Source organism: Salvelinus alpinus, chromosome 23, assembly GCF_045679555.1.
Source record: "Salvelinus alpinus chromosome 23, SLU_Salpinus.1, whole genome shotgun sequence".
Taxonomy (NCBI): Eukaryota; Metazoa; Chordata; class Actinopteri; order Salmoniformes; family Salmonidae; genus Salvelinus; species Salvelinus alpinus.
The window spans coordinates 43,713,187-43,735,281 of record NC_092108.1 but is presented as its reverse complement, the minus strand read 5'-3'; the positions used below and the strand labels follow the sequence as shown (position 1 = coordinate 43,735,281).

The 22,095-nt window shown below is 43.3% G+C and overlaps 1 protein-coding gene across 1 annotated transcript; it reads right to left on the bottom strand.

Moving 5' to 3' along the window:
- Positions 1-1,134: 1,134 nt before the first annotated feature.
- Positions 1,135-19,312, bottom strand: LOC139551099 (BMP/retinoic acid-inducible neural-specific protein 3-like). The gene is made up of 8 exons (XM_071362494.1): positions 18,731-19,312; positions 18,112-18,407; positions 13,279-13,472; positions 12,567-12,784; positions 7,997-8,102; positions 7,388-7,624; positions 6,405-6,627; positions 1,135-4,859 (listed from the first exon to the last, which is right to left on the bottom strand). The coding sequence occupies exons 2-8, from the start codon at positions 18,360-18,362 to the stop codon at positions 3,686-3,688; spliced, it is 2,403 nt and encodes an 800-aa protein (XP_071218595.1). The 5' UTR covers positions 18,363-18,407; positions 18,731-19,312; the 3' UTR covers positions 1,135-3,685.
- Between the last annotated feature and the right edge of the window lie 2,783 nt (positions 19,313-22,095).

Genomic DNA, 22,095 nt, shown 5'->3' with positions numbered 1-22,095 from the left:
TATATTCTCTTATGAAATACAGTTATCAGTCACTCTAGGTTCAGTTACTGCTCTATCCCTGTGTGTGGATACATTTAGCTCACATGTCCCCTTTTCGCACTACCGTGCCAACCAGAAACATACTATGTTGGCTCATATATTTAATTTTTACACTGTCCTTTCCAGCATGGTTCCAGTGGTGGATGCCTAACCCGGCCAGCACAGTAGAGCGTGGCTCAGCTTTAACAACAGGGCTGTTTCATATAGAGGAACTGCTGTTGTACAATGAACACACAGATTTCTCGTTTAGTCTCGGTGGACTTCCAGGGCGAGTTCATTGTGTTCTTCCTGTGGATTGTCAGACATTATTTTTAATGCCTCTCCTGAGAGACTCCTCTCCATAAACTCTTCCTCTTCACCGCAGCCCGGGCTCCCCTCACCAGCCCACTTGTAAAACAGACACACACATTAGTCTAACTCATGTTTTCTCCAAGGCCCACTGGCCTGTCAGCCCAAAGCCTCAGCTAATCATTCAGTGTGTGTGTTTCCTTCATCCTTCTATGCTCATCTCTGTCTGTGTGTGTGTTTAAAAACTCTACATTGGCAGATATAGGCCTATATGCTGTACAATCACAATCAAACACCATGATTACAAAAATGGCCAGTTGTGAACAACCATTGAATTAACATATTTTAACAGAAAAAAATTGCCTCCCTGTTGGTAAATAACATTTTGAAACACAACACAGTGTAGAGGTTAGCAATCCGGGGACGTTGCAACCCCACAATCAAGGACCATTATAAAGGGTTTGTTCAAGTACATTTGGGCCTTGTCGATGAAATGCTACACATGGGTGGCATAGCTGTTTGTTTGTTTACTCAGCCTTGATTTTAATTACTTTACTTTCCATTTGGATATGCAAATATAACTAGGACCTTTTTTCAAATTGATTAGAAATCTAAACCTTGCCTCACTGAAAATGGTTCTGTCTGTCAAATTTGGAAAGCAATCCAATTTACTTACAAATTAAACGACTGCATATTTTAGGGACAAGGAGTGTGTCATTTGTAGTGTTTTCAAGTAAATTGCTTCTGTTTCTACCCACTTTCTCTTTCCCTTAAATTAGAATTACAACAAAGGGAAGAGATGGGATGGATAACTCAGATTTTTTATTTTATTTAAAAAAAAGTCTGGCATAAATAACACACAAAATAACATGTACAAGCTTCTCACTATTAGACTACAGAAAAACACCCTTATACACAGTCGCCAATACCCCCTACCTCCATAAAGTACCATCACATTACATAATCCCTTCAGCTCTCATCCTGTTTAAATTAAATATGAGCAGTGGTTAGTAGAGAATATCAGAAAATCAAGTCTCTCCTTAACCCCAGGAGAAAATGTCTTACGAATCTAGATTACGTGACTACTAGTGACTTCTGCACAAGTGCTATCTAAATTTTACCCATTGGTCTTTGAGACTTTAAATCAACTCCCTCTTGCTCCGTGTGAGAACTACAGTTGAAGTCGGAAATTTACATACACTTAGGTTGGAGTCATTAAATCTCGTTTTTCAACCACTCTACAAATTTCTTGTTAACAAACTATAGTTTTGGCAAGTCGATTAGGACATCTACTTTGTGCATGACACAAGTAATTTTTCCAACAATTGTTTACAGACAGATTATTTCACTTATAATTCACTATATCACAATTCCAGTTGGTCAGAAGTTTACATACACTAAGTTGACTGTGCCTTTAAACAGCTTGGAAAATTCCAGACAATGATGTCATGGCTTTAGAAGCTTCTGATAAGCTAATTGACATAATTTGAGTCAATTGGAGGTGTACCTGTGGATGTATTTCAAGGCCTACCCTCAAACTCAGTGCCTCTTGGCTTGACATCATGGGAAAATCAAAAGAAATCAGCCAAGACCTAAAAAAAAATGTTTGACCTCCACAAGTCTGCTTCATCCTTGGAAGCAATTTCTAAATGCCTGAAGGTACCACGTTCATCTGTACAAACAACAGTACGCAAGTATAAACACCAATGGACCATGCAGCCGTCATACCGCTCAGGAAGGAGACGCGTTCTGTCTCCTAGAGATGAACGTACTTTGGTGCGAAAAGTGGAAATCAATCCCAGAACAACAGTAAAGGACCTTGTGAAGATGCTGGAGGAAACAGGTACAAAAGTATCTATATCCACAGTAAAAACGAGTCCTATATCGACATGCTCAGCAAGTAAGAAGTCACTGCTCCAGAACCACCATAAAAAAGCCAGACTACGGTTTGCAACTGCACAAGATTGTACTTTTGGAGAAATGTCCTCTGGTCTGATGAAACAAAAATAAAACTGTTTGGCCATAATGACCATTGTTATGTTTGGAGGAAAAAGGGGGAGGCTTGCAAGCCGAACAACAACATCCCAACCGTGAGGCACGGGGGTGGCAGCATCATGTTGTGGGGGTGCTTTGCAGCAGGAGGGACTAGTGCACTTCACAAAATCGAGGGCATCATGAGGAAAGGAAAATTATGTGGATATATTGAAGCAACATCTCAAGACATCAGTCAGGAAGTTTACCTTGGTCGCAAATGGGTCTTCCAAATGGACAATGACCCCAAGCATACTTCCAAAGTTGTGGCAGAATGGTTTAAGGACCACAAAGTCAAGGTATTGGAGTGGCCATCACAAAACCCTGACCTCATCCTATCAAAGTTGTGGGCAGAACTGAAAAAGTGTGTGCGAGCAAGGAGGCTTACAAACCTGACTCAGTTACACCTGCTCTGTCAGGAGGAATGGGCCAAAATTCAACCAACTTATTGTGGGAAGCTTGTGGAAGGCTACCCGAAACGTTTGACCCAAGTTAAACAATTTAAAGGCAATGCTACCAAATACTAATTGAGTGTATGTAAACTTCTGACCCACTGGGAATGTGGTGAAAGAAATAAAAGCTGAAATGAATCATTTTCTCTACTATTATTCTGACATTTCACATTCTTAAAATAAATTGGTGATCGTAACTGACCTAAGATAGGGAATTTCTACGAGGATTAAATGTCAGGAATTGTGAATAACTGAGTTTAAATGTATTTGGCTAAGGTGTATGTAAACTTCCGACTTCAACTGTATCTCTGATCATGGCCATTGATACCTAGCCTGTGTTTGATGCTTTGCATGTCTCTCTGCTTCCCTCCCTCATCCATGACAGTAAATGTGAATGTCGGCCAGGTACAGAGTAGGAGGCTACTACTCTCAATCTCCCCACTATATGCTTGGTAATCTGTGCCAAGGATAGCTTCTCTCCCCATTGGAGAACAGAGACACTGTGAGACAATGTATTCTGCAGCTTCAGATGGTCAGTACAAACGCAGCCCATATGCAGCGTCTCACTCCCCTTCCCTCAGCAGATGAATTAGACTGATACATATGCTCCAGTAGGGTGCATGTTAGTATCAATGTAATAACCAATTGATGGTTTGTTTCCTAAAATTCATAAAAGTCCATAAATCAAAGCAATTTGATTATTTGAGTGATTAAAAACATCAAATTTAATGACACTTACATACAACTAAAGCCATGAACAGTGTACACCAACACAAATGGACCCATTGGACAAAATCTATAAGCTATGTGGCAGACATTGTCTCTGATTGGGTCAATACAAAAAACATCACATTGGCCCTGCCCACCGCTCATTATTAACTACATAGTTTGGTTGCTTCGTACTCCACAGAGTTTGGTTGTCTGGCACTGAAAGCCTGTAAGGAAGCCAGTATTCTGGTCACTTCAGAGCTGGACAGTTTCAGTCTGTGACGGAGCAGACATGAGAACAGGTCCATCGGTTGAGCCCCTGGAGGAGAGAGTCGGTTGACCCTGTAGCGGATCTCCACCAGCTGCAGCAGGGCCGAATCCTGGGATCCCTGAGTGTACGGGTAGTCCAGCTGCAAGATCAGGTCCTGGATGGTGTCCGGGTCAAAGTGCATGCTGTATCCAAACAGCTGCATGCTGTTGATCTTCATGTAGCCCATGTTCTGGGATGAAGATGCCACCTCTGGTTTCACGGTGCCCTCAGGTGATTCCAGGTACACTGTACTAGCGTTCCTGTGTCCCCTAACCTCTGGCCCTGGAGCCAATCCTGGCACCGAATCCCTAATGCGGCTCCTCAGGTAGAAATGCACTGTCTCGAAAAAGCTCTTCCACCGGTTACCCAGCGTCAAGGTCCAGTTGTAGCAGTCCAGGGGGATATCCAGCTTGGTCCGCTCCCAGTCGGGGTAGCCATGCTGGCCGATGGGCATGGTCCAGCTCTCAGAGTGGCTGCCCCCGAACGGGTTGACGAACACGGACAGCGCAGGCTCCAGCGTGCTGTTCTTGGTCAGGCACACCTGGAGCGCCACCCCCAGGAGCATGTGCACACGGTTGGACTTGTAGCGGTTGCTCTTCAAGGTCAGCAGCATCCTCTTCCGCCACGACGGGTCAAACCAGGCGTTGAGGCGAACGTCGTTGCTGACGAAGATGCCGTGCAAGGTGATGCGCGGGTCCCGGTGCTGGAGCAGGTAGCACAGCTCCAGGTCCTGGAGGTCTCGGTCGCTCTCCAAGCCCAGGTAGGGGTCCGTGGGGTCAGGCACGGCGGGTCGGCACAGCCCCTGGCCCAGGGTAAAGCCCAGGTTGCAGCTGGAGCAGCGGGTGCGGTTCTCAGTGGAACAGGAGGTGCAGCGGATGCCCTCTCCTACTGAGCAGGGGATGGGGCCCTGGCAGGGGGGGTGGAGGTAGGGGCAGGAGCAGCTGCGGGTCTCCACAGAGTACAGGCCGATGTGGTCATTCTCACTGCAGTACAGAAGGGACAGGATGTAGCTCAGCCAGTAGCGAAGGGGTCTGAGGACAGAGGATAGAACATACTGTAGATGAGGGTAACTTCTTAGTCACTTTACATTTTGATTTCTTAGTAAATTTACGTTTTCTTTTGTTTTGTTAACTTTTGTTAGTCAATTTTCTTGTTTTCTGTCCATGATATCCAGTCAGGTCCAAAATGATTGGCATCCTTTATAAAGATGAGCAAAAAAAACAGTATAAAATAAATAATATTTTATATGCAAAAACTCATTTTCAATCATTTTTGACCTGACTGTATGTGAAAAACATCTCATCAGACACAGCAGGATTCATACTGCACATTAACAGCAACAATATCGTAAATTGAGTGGGATAGGCAGATCAGAAGCCCCATTTCTGCTCCCGTAGGCTCAGCTGTTGCAATGCAAGCCAAATCAGACAAAAATGAACATGTTCATCTAGTCGGGAATTCCCCCTGAGTAGACAGGTGGGTGGTGATGGAGAGAGCCACACGAACACACACACACACACTTTTTTGTTCAATGTATGAATACGGCATATACTAACTCAGTACAATTAGAGCTATTAAAGAATAAAAAAAATATGGGATTCTGATAAGGTTTCATGGGAACACATGCAAAAAATTTACAAGATTAATAATTCTGCACCTCCATCAAATCCCCCTTTTACTACCAGCGAGGTGTAATAAAGCAGTGTAATTGGATTGTGGATTGAGGAAGCAGAGCTTGCCTATGGCAGTAGAACTGATGTATTGTGCCATTTAGTTCATTTCCTATACAAAGAATGGCTATCAAAACAGAGCGGTCAGGAGAGAGGAATCCATCACCGTGAAGTTATGATAAAAGGAGAGCTGCTCTGGAAAGCTGGAGTAACTAATAACGGATGGGCCAGGTAGCAGGGCATAGGGCTGAACCAGGAAACAACAGTAGTCACAGTGCTAACTACTTATGGTTTACTCAGAAACAGTATTTTTAGAGGTACAGTAGCATGGTCCCAGATCTGTTTATGCTATTTTGCCAGCTCCAGTAAGCACAAAGAGTTTTGGGACCAGGCTATCCAAATTCTAAATCGAATGTACTTTAGACTGTAGTTTTGGCGGTTAACTTTTAATGAAAGAGATTAAAAGGGATTGCATGTAATGAGTTACTTTAGAAGAGGCGTGATCTAAAGCGCAAACGTTTGAATGTCAAAACGTTTGTTCTTCATACTTCTTTCTGAGTGTGGACATCCCACATTATCCGAAGACTTATTGTGACCTAGTATGTAGGCCTACCACAACTACTGAGCTCTTTGGTCTTAGATACTTCGGATAAGAAAGTAGAAGCGGTTCTAATTGTACTGCAATAAGCGACTGCCGGTCGTCCAACTATCCTTCATTCGGGTTTTCCCAGGTGAGACTCAATTTCTACCGTCAGCACTTCTTGTCTCCTTTCAAAACGTCTCAGCTTTTGTTTCCCAAAAGTGCATTTCTTTCTCGTACAGTGCATAAATCAGTTGCATAAATACAAGACAAGGAATTTTAGGGGGGGACCTCGGGTTAACGGACCCCCTAAAAATAATCTGTACCTCTCCCTCTGCAGCACTATTCTGGGCTGATGGCGGCATCTCTTGCTAAGACTGAAGAGCTTGTTAGCGGCGCGACGTGCTTTGTCGAGGAGCAGGCCGCTCGTGGTCTCCAGCTGCCTATAGCGTTGGAGCAGACCCCCATCCATCCTCCACAAGTGCTCCACGACAGATGTGTTCACGGCGTAATGGGTTGGCAACCTTCCAACAAAGCTTTGGAACTCCTCTGGAATAAAACCAAAATAAGACAAAAAACATGAATAAGTAAAGTTTTATTTTCTGGCGGGGAGGAGCATGAGCCATTGGGTAATAATAAGAATGTGGTAAAAACGTGTCTGTTCTCACTGTATTTGTTTGTACATGAAAAGCAAACAAACCCAAGTATGAATAAACAATATGTTGTTCTTATTGTTTATGACTTGCTGGAGAACAGAACTGACATTATTTAATTGGAGCAAAAATGTATCATATTTTATTAACCACCTGTCTGTAATTTGGAGCAGTGAGGGATGGTTATCCAACCTCAGTCATTAAACTGGTCATTTATCAGATGGTGAGTAACTTGGAGTGGGTGCAAAAATACACTTCCAGCTGTCTACGGTATCGAAGCAAGACCATTTAAATCGCCACGTTAACCTATTATATCAAGGTTTTTGTTGAAACAGGGGTATTTCAGAGGTCTTTCAAAGGAGTGAGAAATACATCGAGACACTTTTGTTATGTGAAGGTTGAAAACTACTATGCACCCTACTCCACGACCATACCTCAATGAAAAATTGGACAATGGTGATTTTTATTATTTCCATACATATGAAAGCTTATTGAATGCGAGCCTGAAGACCCGACTCCCTACATTCAACACTACATTGTTGCAAGTCATCAACAAGCTGGCTAAAGCAGAAGCATACTGGCACCCAGCCTACTCAATTGTCGCTCATCACCAAGTACATTGGACTGTTGCATATTCAACTAACTCCAGTAGACACCTGATTCCACAAACTCCTGGTTGGCCAGTGTCCAAGCCTCCCTGAGGCGCAGCAGGTTGTTCTCCAGGGCCTGGAGGTCCGTCTGTGGACAGTTGCACTGTGGGAAGTCCGGTCCGCACTGGCACCAGCAGTCACTGTCCCTGCAAACAAACTGGCCCTCCGAGTTACAGCCGATGTAGCTGAGGGCTGCCTGGACGAAGCGGCTCCGCAGGTAGACTGGTAGAATTACCTGGAGTCCTGGGGAGGCAAGTGAGACGTAGGTAAGTATTTGGGGGTGTAAGAAGGCACAACAAACAGGCACTGCAGCTACATTTCTTTTGAGGATATACCAATTACAGTCATCCAGGGGTATGAATACGTTCCTTGTGGGTTAGCCTCGAGAGCCAATTCGATTCCAGATAGGAACTACTATCCCCTGTATTTGCTGCATTGGACCTCCTTAAGAATGCACCCCATATAGAGGCAGCTGTAGTAAGTTACTGTACAGTAGTCCCTTTAACTTATTGGGAATAAATGAGTAAACCATGAAAGCCACACCTGATTCATTCATGTTCTTCCAGAGTGATACACCTGTTGACAATTTGTCTGTAGATCTAGTTTCAGAAGTACCTTGTAACTGGATCTTGTTTTCTGGACTGTGGACCAGTACTGAGCTGATAGAGTCAAGGTTGTCATAGTTACTGCATCCAAGCGGGCCCGTCCTGGTTTCAGTCACCTGGGGAGGAAAGATACCAAATGAACTGTCAATGTTGACCTCAATCATTAATTTACCCATGTTTTGTTTCCTGCATCAAACATCTAAACACATTCTGTGGATCTGAATGAGTTCTGAGCAATTAGTGTTTTTTGAGGTCGGTTCGGTTTCGGTTCAATGATTAAAAAAGAATCACGGTTTTGATTATTTTGTTTGAATGCTGTAACAACAATTTAATAATTAATAAAAAATAAAATAATAATAATAAAAGCCCCATGATGGTAGTGGTAGTATTATTTTCATTCCAAGGCATCATATCATCTCTGCTGTCTGACAAAATCACAATTTTTTTTTGTTCTTCAAAGTAAATAAGGCATACTTTTAGGACTGCTGACTTACCACCCCTCCCCCCAACACCCCCACCCCCTTGCGAGCAAAACATTTTAGCAGCCCCCCTCATGACAGCGAAGATAACAAATATACGTTTTAAAGTGCATTTCCTGCAATTCTACACATTTTGCCATGGAGCAGAAAGAAGTTTTTGCAATTTTCTAACTCTCATGTCATGGAATTCTAATCATTTTGACATGGGATGGAGAGAAAAATGCGCAATTTTACAGCTAGAGATACCTCGCGAAGCAACAGCTGCCACTCTATATCCCCTCATGATTGTGCATTCTTTTGCCTCTTCCATTGCAGACAAAAAAGAAACACAGACCGGACAAGTAGATGCACAATGGATTATGGTCATTGTAGTTCATTACCACTCCCTAGTACATCGCACAGTTTAGAGGTCCTGATTTATCTCTAGAGAAGCTGTGCAATGTGCGCCTTGAGCTCACAGAAAACCCCCCAAAAATAACTGACATTTCTGTTAATTGCTCAGCACTAATCTGAATGAATAGTATACTACATAACCAAAAGTATGTGGACACCTGCTCGTCGAACATCTCATTCCAAAATCACGGGCATTAATATGGAGTTGGTCCCCTCTTTGCTGCTATAACAGCCTTCACTCTTCTGGGAAGGCTTTCCACTATATGTTGGAACATTGCTACGGGGTCTTGCGTCCATCCAGCCACATGAGCAGTAGTGAGGTCGGGCCCTGATGTTGGCCGATTAGGCCTGGCTCAGCGTTCCAATTCATCCCAAAGGTGTTCAAAGGGGTTGAGGTCAGGTCTCTGTGCAGGCCAGTCAAGTTCTTCCACACCGATCTCGGCAAACCATTTCTGTATGGACCTTGCTTTGTGCACGGGGGCATTGTCATGCTGAAACAGAAAAGGGTCTTCCCGGAACTGTTGCCACGAAGTTGGAAGCACAGAATCATCGAGAATGTCATTGTATGCTGTAGAGTTAAGATTTTCCTTCACTGAAACTAAGGGGCTTAGCCCGAACCATGAAAAACAGCCCCAGGCCATTATGCCTCCACCAAACTTTACAGTTGGCAATATGCATTGGAGCAGGTAGCGTTCTCCTGGCTTCCACCAAACCCAGATTTTTCAGTCGGACTGCCAGATGGTGAAGCATGATTCATCACTTCAGAGAACGGGCTTCCACTGCTCCAGAGTCCAATGGCGGCGAGCTTAACACCACTCCAGCCAACGCTTGGCATTGCGCATGATGATCTTAGGCTTGTGTGTGGCTGCTCGGCCTTGGAAATCCATTTCATGAACCTCCTGACAAACAGTTATTGTGCTGATGTTGCTTCCATAGGCAGTTTGGAACTCGGTAGTGAGTGTTGCAACCATAGACAGACGACTACGCACTTCAGCACTCAGTCCCGTTCTGTGAGCTTGTGTGGCCTACCACTTCGAGGCGGAGCTGTTGTTGCTCCTAGACGTTTCCCCTTCACAATAACAGCACTTACAGTTAACCGGCACGGCTCTAGCAGGACAGACATTTGTTCGAAATGTGGCATCCTATGACGGTGTCACGTTGAAAGTCAATGAGCTCTTCAGTAAGGCCATTCTACTGCCAATGTTTGTCTATGGAGATTGCATGGCTGTGTGCTCGATTTTACACACCTGTCAGCAACGAGTGTGGCTGAAATAGCCAAATCTACTAATTTGAAGAGGTGTCCACATACTTTTGTTTATATAGTGTATGTGTGTTCCAGTAGTGTACTCATTAAAGAAGAACATCAATCCTTGGCCATCGCAAAATGTTGATTTTGTGGACAATTAACCATTTCTTTGTGGATTTTGTTGTGTGCTTGGAAGATCCACATGGGGCCAAGTTTCAGCCTCCTAGCAGAGGCAACCAGGTTGATGGCTAAAATGTCCTGGTAGTGGGTAAAGTTCATGATGCCGTTGACCTTAACAAAGGCCCCAGGACCAGTACAAGCAAAACCGCCCCATAACATCAACGCTCCACCACCATATTTTACAGTAGGTATGGGGTTCCTTACTGCTTATACATCCTTATTACGACGCCAAACCCACCAACGAGTGGCCAAAGAGCTTTATTTTCATGTCATCCAACAAACGTAAACGTCTGGAGTTCGCTAAACGGCATTGGTACTTGGATTGGAACTAGTGCTTTGGTCAGATGACATGAACATAAAGTTCTTTGGCCACGCACACCAGTGGTGGGTTTGGTGTCGCAATAAGGATGCATAAGCAGAACAGAATACCATACCTACTGTAAAATATGGGGGTGGATATTTTATGTGATGTGTATATTTTGTTGTTATGGGTACACATTCTTTACCGACAGAATCCTGTCCATCTGTCCATCCCTTGAATATATAATTGGAACACGTGGGTACAGCCTGATGGAAATCCCATGCAATTCTTATGACTTGAAACATGTTAATTCTCAGCAGTTTCATCTTGAGATAGACTACGCTACAACTCTTACATACTAAATCCGCACAGCGGGAGTCCGACAATAAGGAAAATCAACACGCTACACTTAGACTATTTCACATAAATAAATGATCAACAATAAAATGTTGGCAGCAGCCTATCCACTTGCACCCCCCCCCCCCCCCCCCCCCCCCCACTGAAACATAGAAACAAAACAAAACAAAGTCCCCACAGCAGCAGCACGGGTTTAACAGTTTGACCTCCTATTCTGTATATACTAACCTATTCTGTATATACTAACCTATTCTGTATATACTAACCTATTCTGTAGTAACCTATATTGCATATAGTAACCTATTCTGTATATACTAACCTATTCTGTATATAGTAACCTATTCTGTAGTAACCTATATTGCATATAGTAACCTATTCTGTAGTAACCTATATTGCATATTCTAACCTATTCTGTAGTAACCTATATTGTATATACTAACCTATTCTGTAGTAACCTATATTGCATATAGTAACCTATTCTGTAGTAACCTATATTGCATATAGTAACCTATTCTGTAGTAACCTATATTGTATATAGTAACCTATTCTGTAGTAACCTATATTGCATATACTAACCTATTCTGTAGTAACCTATATTGTATATAGTAACCTATTCTGTAGTAACCTATATTGTATATAGTAACCTATTCTGTAGTAACCTATATTGCATATAGTAACCTATTCTGTAGTAACCTATATTGTATATACTAACCTATTCTGTAGTAACCTATATTGCATATAGTAACCTATTCTGTAGTAACCTATATTGCATATAGTAACCTATTCTGTAGTAACCTATATTGTATATACTAACCTATTCTGTAGTAACCTATATTGCATATAGTAACCTATTCTGTAGTAACCTATATTGCATATAGTAACCTATTCTGTAGTAACCTATATTGTATATAGTAACCTATTCTGTAGTAACCTATATTGCATATACTAACCTATTCTGTAGTAACCTATATTGTATATACTAACCTATTCTGTAGTAACCTATATTGTATATAGTAACCTATTCTGTAGTAACCTATATTGCATATTCTAACCTATTCTGTAGTAACCTATATTGCATATAGTAACCTATTCTGTAGTAACCTATATTGCATATAGTAACCTATTCTGTAGTAACCTATATTGTATATACTAACCTATTCTGTAGTAACCTATATTGTATATAGTAACCTATTCTGTAGTAACCTATATTGCATATAGTAACCTATTCTGTAGTAACCTATATTGTATATAGTAACCTATTCTGTAGTAACCTATATTGTATATAGTAACCTATTCTGTAGTAACCTATATTGTATATAGTAACCTATTCTGTAGTAACCTATATTGCATATACTAACCTATTCTGTAGTAACCTATATTGCATATAGTAACCTATTCTGTATTAACCTATATTGCATATAGTAACCTATTCTGTAGTAACCTATATTGTATATACTAACATATTCTGTAGTAACCTATATTGCATATAGTAACCTATTCTGTAGTAACCTATATTGTATATAGTAACCTATTCTGTAGTAACCTATATTGTATATAGTAACCTATTCGCATCTAACTTCAACTCCGTATGCCCAGAGGCAGAGGGCAGTCTAGGGCCTCTTACCCTGATGGCAGTGGAGGCAATCTGGAGGTGGTGGAGCCGGCGCAGAGTGCTCTCCCTGTCGGTGAAGTAGGAGGCAGCCAGCTGGTGAAGGGCCTCCAGGGTCACCGCCCCTGCCATGGCCCCCGTACCATTGTGTCTGCTGCCCTCAGCTCCAGCCCCTGGTTCCGGGTCGCGGCGTAGCTTCCTCTTATCCACAAATATCGTCAAGGACTCCTCCCCTGATTACAAAGCAACAGGAAATGAGGAAATGGGAGACTGAGAGGCTGGGCCAGAGACGTTAATCAATGGTAATTATCTCCCATCTCTCCTTCAGGGAGGTTCCAATTATTCAATGACTGTGTTGAAGAATGGTAATGGGCAGAACACGTGATCTATGTTTAATCTCATCCCAGTTCAACAACCATACTGAACAAAGCTCTCTGCTTTAGTGTATAAAGCTCTTTATGCACATAACATATATGTATACATCACATCCAAACTGTGTCATTTCCAAGTTACATTTGGAATCGACCGCTTCTGCAGAAGAATCTGTTGTAGCTAAGTTACTGAGTGTATCTCAGACACTGAGAAGAGTAGGTTTTGACATGAGAGTCATACAAAATTCCCTCTGCAAAAACACAGTTATTTTTAGTCTAAGACATCTCCCAGGGAATAATACTGCTGTAATGCGGGTCAAGTAGGAACCAACGTTCGGAGCCTCCCTTTACTGTACCTCCCAGCGTGGCGGACAGTAGGAGGTGAGTCCCGTACTTCTTGATGATTTTCTCAGTGATCCTGCGGAGTGTGGGCCGCCGCCCAAGCTGCCGGACCGTGTGCATGAAGTCAGGGTCGAGGGGCGGAGCCAGGCCGCCACTGTTGTCACGCCACTCCACCGCCAGGCTGTTGACCTTCCATCGGCCAAACTCCCTGTAAACAACGTCACCTTAACACGTTTCATACAATAGTTGATTGAGGTTCTTGATTTGCGGAAGGAGTTTTAACTTTGTGAAAACGTCACGTTAAACTCAATAGGCTGTTGAGAACATTCAGTCGAATGTAATTGTGGAATCTGAAAACATTCATTCACAGATAAACCCCAATGCAAACAGACACAACATTTGCAGACAGACACATGCAGAATCTCTCTTACTCAGACTCCGCCACATTTGCTCTGACAGACTGCCACTGGCTAATAGACAGTAGGTCACTCTCAAGCCACATACAGTATGTTCACAGGTCTATAGTGGTGTTTGTGACGGTAGGACCTTATCTTGCAATTGTGTTTGTTATTGCGCCATTGCCTTATTTCTTTGTAGCTTCCAGCTAGCTGTTGCGATGGAAAGAAACCTCAGTTGGGCAATGTCTTTGCTTAGGTGATCTCCACAGTCCCATACTGCTACTGTAGCATGAGTCCTTATGGGTGTCCAATGCAGCACTACGAATGCATAACAAGTGATATAAATTGTCAATGTGACCATGAACTACTATATGCCAGAGGGCCCATAAACCAGTGCAGCGTCCCTATAAGCATGGGTAACCATGTACCACAGCGTATCCTGAACCAGACCTGAGTGACCGTGAAACATCTTAAGACCTTGAGCAAACCAAATACAGTGCATTCGGAAAGTATTCAGACCCCTTTACTTTTTCCACCTTTTGTTACGTTACAGCCTTATTCTAAAATTGATTAAATCGTTCCCCCCCCCCCCCTCAATTTACACACAATACCCCACAAGGACAAAGCAAAAACTGTTTTTTAGAAATGTTTGCAAACGTAAAACTGAAATATCACATTTACATAAGTATTCAGACCCTTTACTCTGAATTTTGTTGAAGCACCTTTGGCAGCGATTACAGCCTTGAGTCTTATTGAGTATGACGATACAAGCTTGGCACAACTGTATTCGGAGAGTTTTTCCCATTCTTCTCTGCAGATCCTCACAAGCTCTGTCAGGTTGGATGGGAAGCGTCGCTGCACAGCTATTTTCAGGTGTCTCCAGAGTTGTTCGATCAGGTTCAAGTCCGGGCTCCGGCTGGGCCACTCAAGAAAATTCAGAGACTCCTGAGTTGTCTTGGTTGTGTGCTTAGTGTCGTTGTCCTGTTGGAAGGTGAACCTTCGCCGCAGTCTGAACGCTCTGGAGCAGGTTTTTATCAAGGATCTCTCTGTACTTTGCTCTGTTCATCTTTTCCTCGATCCTGACTAGTCTCCCAGTCCCTACTGCTGAAAATTATCCCCACAGCATGATGCTGCCACCACCATGCTTCACCGTAGGGATGGTGCCAGGTTTCCTCCAGACGTGACACTTGGCATTCAGGCCAAAGAGTTCAATCTTGCTGTCATCAGACCAGAGAATCTGGTTTCTCATGGTCTGAGAGTCCTTTAGCTACCTTTTGGCGAACTCCAAGTGGGCTGTCATGTGCATTTTACTAAGGAGTGGCTTCCATTTGGCCACTCAACCATAAAGGCCTGATTGGTGGAGTGCTGCAGAGATGGTTGTCCTTCTGGAAGGTTCTCCCATCTCCACAAAGGAACTCTGGAGCTCTGTCAGAGTGACCATCAGGTTCTTGGTCACCTCCCTGACCAAGGCCCTTCTCCCCCGATTGTGCAGTTTGGCCGGACGGCCAGCTCTAGGAAGAGTCTTGGTGGTTCCACACTTCTTCCGTTTAAGAATAATGGAGGCCACTGTGTTCTTGGGGACCTTCAATGCTGCAGAACATTTTTGGTACCCTTCCCCAGATCTGTGCCTCGACACAATCCTGTCTCGGAGCGCTACGGACAATTCCTTTGACCTCATGGCTTGGTTTTTGCTCTGACATGCAATGTCAACTGTGAGACCATATTTAGACAGGTGTGTGTCTTTCCAAATCATGTCCAAATTAATTTACCACAGGTAGAAATCAAGTTGTAGAAACATCTCAAGGATGATCACTGGAAACAGGATGCACCTGAGCTCAATTTTGAGTCTCATAGCAAAGGGTCTGACTACTTATGTATATAAGGTATTCCTGTTTTTATTTTTAATACATTTGCAAATAACATTTCTAACCTGTTTTCACTTTATCATTATGGGGTATAGTATGTAGATTTACTGAGGAAAATAATAATAAATAATATAAAAAATAATAATAAATAAATAATAAATAATACATTTTCGAATAAGAGTGTAACGCAACAAAATGTGGAAAAGGGAAAGACTGAACACTTTCCGAATGCACTGCATGTTCACCATTTTATATCACAAAGCCCTTGTGATTCACCACTAACTGTTTGCGATGACCGTTACTCGCTACATACAGAGTGTACTGACACGTGTCACATCGACCATCAACTGTTAGTTACACAGTCACATCCCATTGGGGACATGCAAACTCTAGCATTCTTAAGACACAATTCTCTCTCCAGTCTCTACAGTCAAGACTCCTACTGCTCCGTCCTCATGGGAGGCAATCAAATCACTGCCACGAGTAACGATCGGCAGAGAAATAATTGAGGAATAAGGCCGGTGTGGAGAATGTCATTACATCCAATCATCGTAACGAGAGGCAGACTGCAGTGCCTCTCCGGTTGTCACTTGATGGGCACTATAGATCGCACCCCGGCGTTAGCCTGCGGTCTTATTCACCAGTGAGCACTTATGGATTGGAAGCAGGGATACTACGCTAACGCTACACTGGTGGATAATAGTCTGACAGCTTCCTGTTCAAGACCCGGAGCCATGTGTAATCAAATGCGGAGAAACGGGAAGGCACCCCGGGGAAAATGGAGAGCCGGTCGAGAGGAAAAACGGACACCAGCGGTCTGTCGGTTTAATCACTTGTAACTGAATCCGATGTTAATCCACATGGTTACGTCGCTATGGTTATATTCCAATCCAAACAGAGGACGTTTCAAAGCGGGGGCTTCATCTGAATTGAATGGATACCATGTTGCTTTTTCTCCATCCTCTAGAGAGAATTAAAATCAGTAGGAGCTGTTCAGGGAGATGGGTGATGGGACTCTGTGTGCTCTCAGAGAAGACTATAGCATTCTCAGAGCCAGTAGAAAGTCTCCTTTATCTAGCTTACCACAAGATGGTGAACAAGTATTGAGCCGTAGTGGACCAGCAGGACCATATTTATAATGGACAAAAATCTAAACGCAACATTCAACAATTTTACTGATTTATCTTTCATGTAATGAAATCAGTCAATTTAAATAAATAAAATTAATCTATGGATTTCACATGACTGGGTAGGGACGGAACCATGGGGGGGGGGGGGGGGGGGGGGGCAAGCCAAGCAGCTCTGGATTAGTTTTTCCCCACAAAAGCACTTTATTACAGACAGAAATACTCCTCAGTTTCATCAGCTGTCCAGGTGTCTGATCTCAGGTGATCCCACAGGTGAAGTTGCTGGCTTTGTAGGTCCTGGGCTGGCGTGGTTTACACGTGGTCTGCGGTTGTGAGGCCGGTTGGATGTACTGCCAAATTCTCTAAAACAATGTTGGAGGTGGCTTATGGTAGAGAAAGGATCATTCAATTCTCTGGCAACAGCTCTGTTGGACATTCCTGCAGTCAGCATGCCAATTGCACGCTCCCTCAAAATTTGACACATCTGTGTGACAAAACTGCACATGATAGAGTTGCCTTTTATTGTCCCCAGCACAAGGTGCACCTGTGTAATGATCATGTTGTTTAATCAGCTTCTTGATATGCCACACCTGTCCAGTGGATGGATTATCTTGGCAAAATACAAATACTCACTAACAAGGATGTAAACAAATGTGTGCACAACATTTGAGAGAAATAAGCTTTTTGTGCATATGGAAAATTATGGGGATCTTCTATTTCAGCCCATGAAACATGGGACCAACACTTTACATGTTGCGTTTATATTTTTGTTAATTATAGTAATGCCATTATATTGTTAATTGCAGTGGCACAAGGCCAGCATCATCCTATACTTTCCAATGATCATATATGGTTCCTTGGAAGTTTGAGCAGTACAAACACTTGACCTTCCATTTATTCCAGACCATTCAGGAATGTTTCAGACGATACTGCTTTTCTAAAGCAGTCGGTATCCTTTCTGATACAGAGCATGAACCAGAGTGGAGAGTGTATTCAACCAAATACCACCAATCCAAAAGTTAATATAATTTTAAGAGCACATGACCTCAATTTCAATTTACACTAGTTCTGCAGAAACCGTAACCATCAATGCGAATTTTGGTGGACATCCAGTGTATGTGTACTTATGTTCGTGTTGACGTCTGTGTTGGCGCCACATGGATTTGCATGTCCTTGGTGAATGTATGCAGTTGAGACACTAATATACAGTGCATTCAATGTGAGGACTGAATTATAGCATACAGTTCATTCAGAAAGTATTCAGACCCCCTATATGCCATCTAAGAGTTGAGAATCACATACTATAGGAGTGAAGTGTTGTTCAGAGAGGGAGATGTGCCACAGAATAGCCTCACTTGTGTAGAGCTATGGTAGAGGGCAAAAGAGGGGTGGGGGCAGGGGGAGAGATGGAGGGAGAGAGGAGAGAAAGCAAAGATAGATATGGAGAGAGAGATCACCTGTAGATCTTGTATCTGGTGGTGTAGCCCTGCTGGTGTCTCTCCACAGACTCTGTGAACTCCAGGGAATTGTGGAAGGGTCCTTTGTCTGACAGCAGCCAGCCCATGGGCCCAGCACCACCGCCATTACTTGGTCCGGCCGCGGCGGCAGCAACCCCAGCCCAGGTCCAGCAGCAGAACAGGCCCAGAGCGACCCCCTCCCATAAGAGCAGCAGAGGCACCTGTCTAAGACCGATACCCTGGCAGCTCATGCTTCACCCAGCGACTCCTCATCCTCTCCAAACTGTGGCTGTGTCCTGGGGGGGGACAACCCATTTGAGGGAATTTGCCAATTGGGGAATGTTAGCCTACTTTAATTGCGATATTTTATAAGCTTTAGTATTATACTGTATATGATATTGCATGAAATTGTACTACACTGAGATACTTGCTATATTAAAGAAAGATTGAAAAGGAGAGCTGTGATAAATTCAATATAAAAAACGTAAAAAACAAGTACATAAATCAACGTTAACATTCCTATGCATTTTTTCGTGCATTTCCACGTCATACTTACAGTTACATACAACTTGTGAATAGATAGTCCTTATATTGTAAAATAATTTGCTTGGGTCCTTACCTGATTTCTGAAAGTGTGGAGACCAATTATGTTTATTTTTAATGACTCAAAGAGATATCGAGGTTGCACGAGCGCTGATAAAAGGTATTTTCATTTTCCGTGTGGTCAAAATATGAAATAAATTCGCGCAACTGCCCGTGTTAGAATTGATGCGAGGCTGAAATACCAAACAAGGGGGAAAAAACGTTCATTTTTCCTGCCTTCTGAAAATAAACCACTTTATATTCCAGAGCACATACATCCAAATATTGGAAGGCTCCTCCGTAGATTGCAGGTGGATCTCACATTTGCGTTGCGCGACAACTTCAGCCTCAAAACAGAAGGGAATAACTCTGGGCGTCCGCCTCAAACAAGTGAGTAAAAATTGCGGTCAAATACAATAATTCACAATTAGTGAATTGAATACGCGTTTTTCAACTTCCTTATTTTAATTTAACACTTGCTAATTTCACTTGTAACCCCTAAAATTCCTAAATCGGGTGCACAAATAGCCTGATCATTCGTTATCGGAGTTCAATTCCTAAGCTCAGGCAGTTGCTATCTCCCTCTCAGTATCAGTTGTGTGAATGATGGAGGGGGGAGCAGATTGGAGAGAGCTCCGTTCTAAGGGCAGACAAACGAAACATTGTTCACAATGCACGTTCATGTATTTCATTCAGAATTTGATGATTGTGAGCTCAACTGCTCTAGCAGCCACAGCAACTTTGATTTTGATGAAGATGGCAATGATGATGATGATGATTGGAATGACAACAAGGCTACACAGCTGCTGGTACTGCATCTACTAATCACAATGATGAACAGCCTGACCTTAGGCTATACATGTGTTATATGCATGTTGAAAGATTGGTCATTTCTACATAGCAATGTCTTGATCTTTTTCAACAGACATTAGTGTAGTATAATTGCATATAATCAATGAGCAATGGCTAGGTATTTATTGATATCTTCCAACCAGTATGGTAGCCTACCAAAAACAAAACAACATCAAACTCGGTTGTAGGTCCTGATTGGCACCATGCTATAGTTCAAATGAGTTTTGGCTCAGAATTTACTTCCTTAGCGATGCAATCGATATGTCCTTTCAGCGATGGTGGAGACAGGTGTGGAGCAGATGCATACTTTTGATATTTTCTCATCATGGCTACATCACAGCGAGCTGATGCGCCGGTCGGTCGACACCTCTCACAAGATATGGAAGCTGGAGTGACAGTAGTTGAAAGTGGATCCTCTGGGACTGAGGATTAAGGAGGGGTGAGTGAGTGGCAGGTGCAGGCGATGGATCGCTAATTAGACTGTTTCAACTATGAGGGAGCAAAAGAATGAAAAGCTAAATGCCTGAACATGAGTACTTTGATGTCAGGTTGGTAATCCCCCTTTATGTTGGTTGCTGTAGGAGCCAGCCCTTTGTTCAGGAACTTGCAAGTCATCATTATGTTTGTCATTCAAAGTTGCAACGAGTGACTGGCGAGAAGTGAAACTGTTAAATGGTTTGGACTGACAGAGCACATTAGGGTAGTCTCTATTTCTCTATGCTACCGAATCCATAGTCTGCAGTCATCGATTTCTCTGTTTTATTGTCATTTGGCAAGGGCCACAGAAGTGTCAAGGGACTTCGTATTCTCGTTCAAACTCAAATTGAACGAGAATTCAATATTTAGGGGTCATGTCCATACACCCTAAACGACTTCAGTCACCACCAATGCTAGATGTGAGGATCAAATCAAATATTATCGGTCACATGCTTCGTAAATGACAGGTTTAGACTAACCGTGAAATGCTTACTTCCAACAATGGAGAAATATTTTTGGGGGAGAAATAATAGAAAAGTATTAACACGGAACAATAAAAGTCATAATAAATACACAATGAGTACACAGGGTACCATTACCGAGTTGATGTGCAGGGGTACGAGATAATTGAGGTAGATATGTGCATATAACTAGGAATAAAGTGACTAGTCAACAGGACAGAATAACAGTAGCAGCAGTGTACGTGATGACAATTTTTAATTCCTTCCTCTGACACCGCCTGGTATAGAGGTCCTGGATGGCAGGGAACTCGGTCCCAGTGATGTACTGGGCTGCACCCGTTACGTTCTGTAGCGCCTTGCAGTCGGATGCCAAGCAGTTGCCATACCAAGCGGTGATGAAGCCAGTCAAGATGTTCTCAATTGGCCTCCCGGGTGGCGCAGTGGTCTAGGGCACTGCATCGCAGTGCTAGCTGCGCCACCAGAGTCTCTGGGTTCGCGCCCAGGCTCTGTCGCAGCCGGCCGCGACCGGGATGTCTGTGGGGCGACGCACAATTGGCATAGCGTCGTCTGGGTTAGGGAGGGTTTGGCCGGTAGGGATATCCTTGTCTCATCGTGCTCCAGCGACTCCTGTGGCGGGCCGGGCGCAGTGCGCGCTAACCAAGGGGGCCAGGTACACGGTGTTTCCTCCGACACATTGGTGCGGCTGGCTTCCGGGTTGGAGGCGCGCTGTGTTAAGAAGCAGTGCGGCTTGGTTGGGTTGTGCTTCGGAGGACGCATGGCTTTCGACCTTCGTCTCTCCCGAGCCCGTACGGGAGTTGTAGCGATGAGACAAGATAGTAATTACTAGTGATTGGATACCACGAAAATTGGGGAGAAAATGGGGGAAAAATAAAATAAAAAAAAATAAAAAATAAGATGTTCTCAATTGTGCAGCTGTATAACTTTTTGAGGATCTGAGGGCTCATGCCAAATCTTTTCAGCATCCTGAGGATGCCCTCTTTTGATGGAGGTTGTAGCAGAATTTCTTATAAGTGTCCGTATTAATAACCCGCTCCTTAAAAGTGGCAGCGTTAGCCTTTAGCTCAGTGCGAATGTTGCATGTAATCCATGGCTTCTAGTTGGGATATGTACGTATGGTCACTGTGGGGACAACGTCATCGATGCACTAATATTAATGAAGCCGGTGACTGATGTAGTAAACTCCTCAATGCCATCGGATGGTCCCAATCTACATGAAATGGCTCCATTTGAGCAATAATGTAGCCCACCATTCATTATGTAGTTTCTGTCTGGAGAATTTGCTCCTTCAGTAACTGATGGTGATTTCCAACGATATGGAAGTCTACAATTGCTTGTGCTGCAAAAGGAATGCATTAAATATTCTGTCGGCAAAAATTAGCTTCCCCCTAGGCTGAAGACTGTTATAGTCTCCTGAAATTTGGGCCTTGGCTGTCTGGGTATACGGTTATTGAAAAGTTCCTAAACCTATCTGTTCTCTTCCCTTTTCCCCACTCTCCCCAGTTATCTGTCTGTCTCTCTTTCCTTCCTTCCTACTCTTTCTCCACCTCTTTCTGTTTCTCTCAAGTCTGTCTTTCTCGTCTTCCTTACATGT

What these genes read in the sequence shown, in the direction of transcription:
- LOC139551099 (XM_071362494.1), bottom strand. Translation starts at nt 18,362, where the DNA reads ATGAGCTGCCAGGGTATCGGTCTTAGACAGGTGCCTCTGCTGCTCTTA. An exon ending in ACTGTCCGCCACGCTGGGAG is followed by an intron (nt 12,785 to 13,278) that starts GTACAGTAAAGG and finishes CTTTGTAATCAG; the next exon opens with GGGAGGAGTCCTTGACGATA. An exon ending in TTGCCTCCACTGCCATCAGG is followed by an intron (nt 8,103 to 12,566) that starts GTAAGAGGCCCT and finishes TTTCCTCCCCAG; the next exon opens with GTGACTGAAACCAGGACGGG.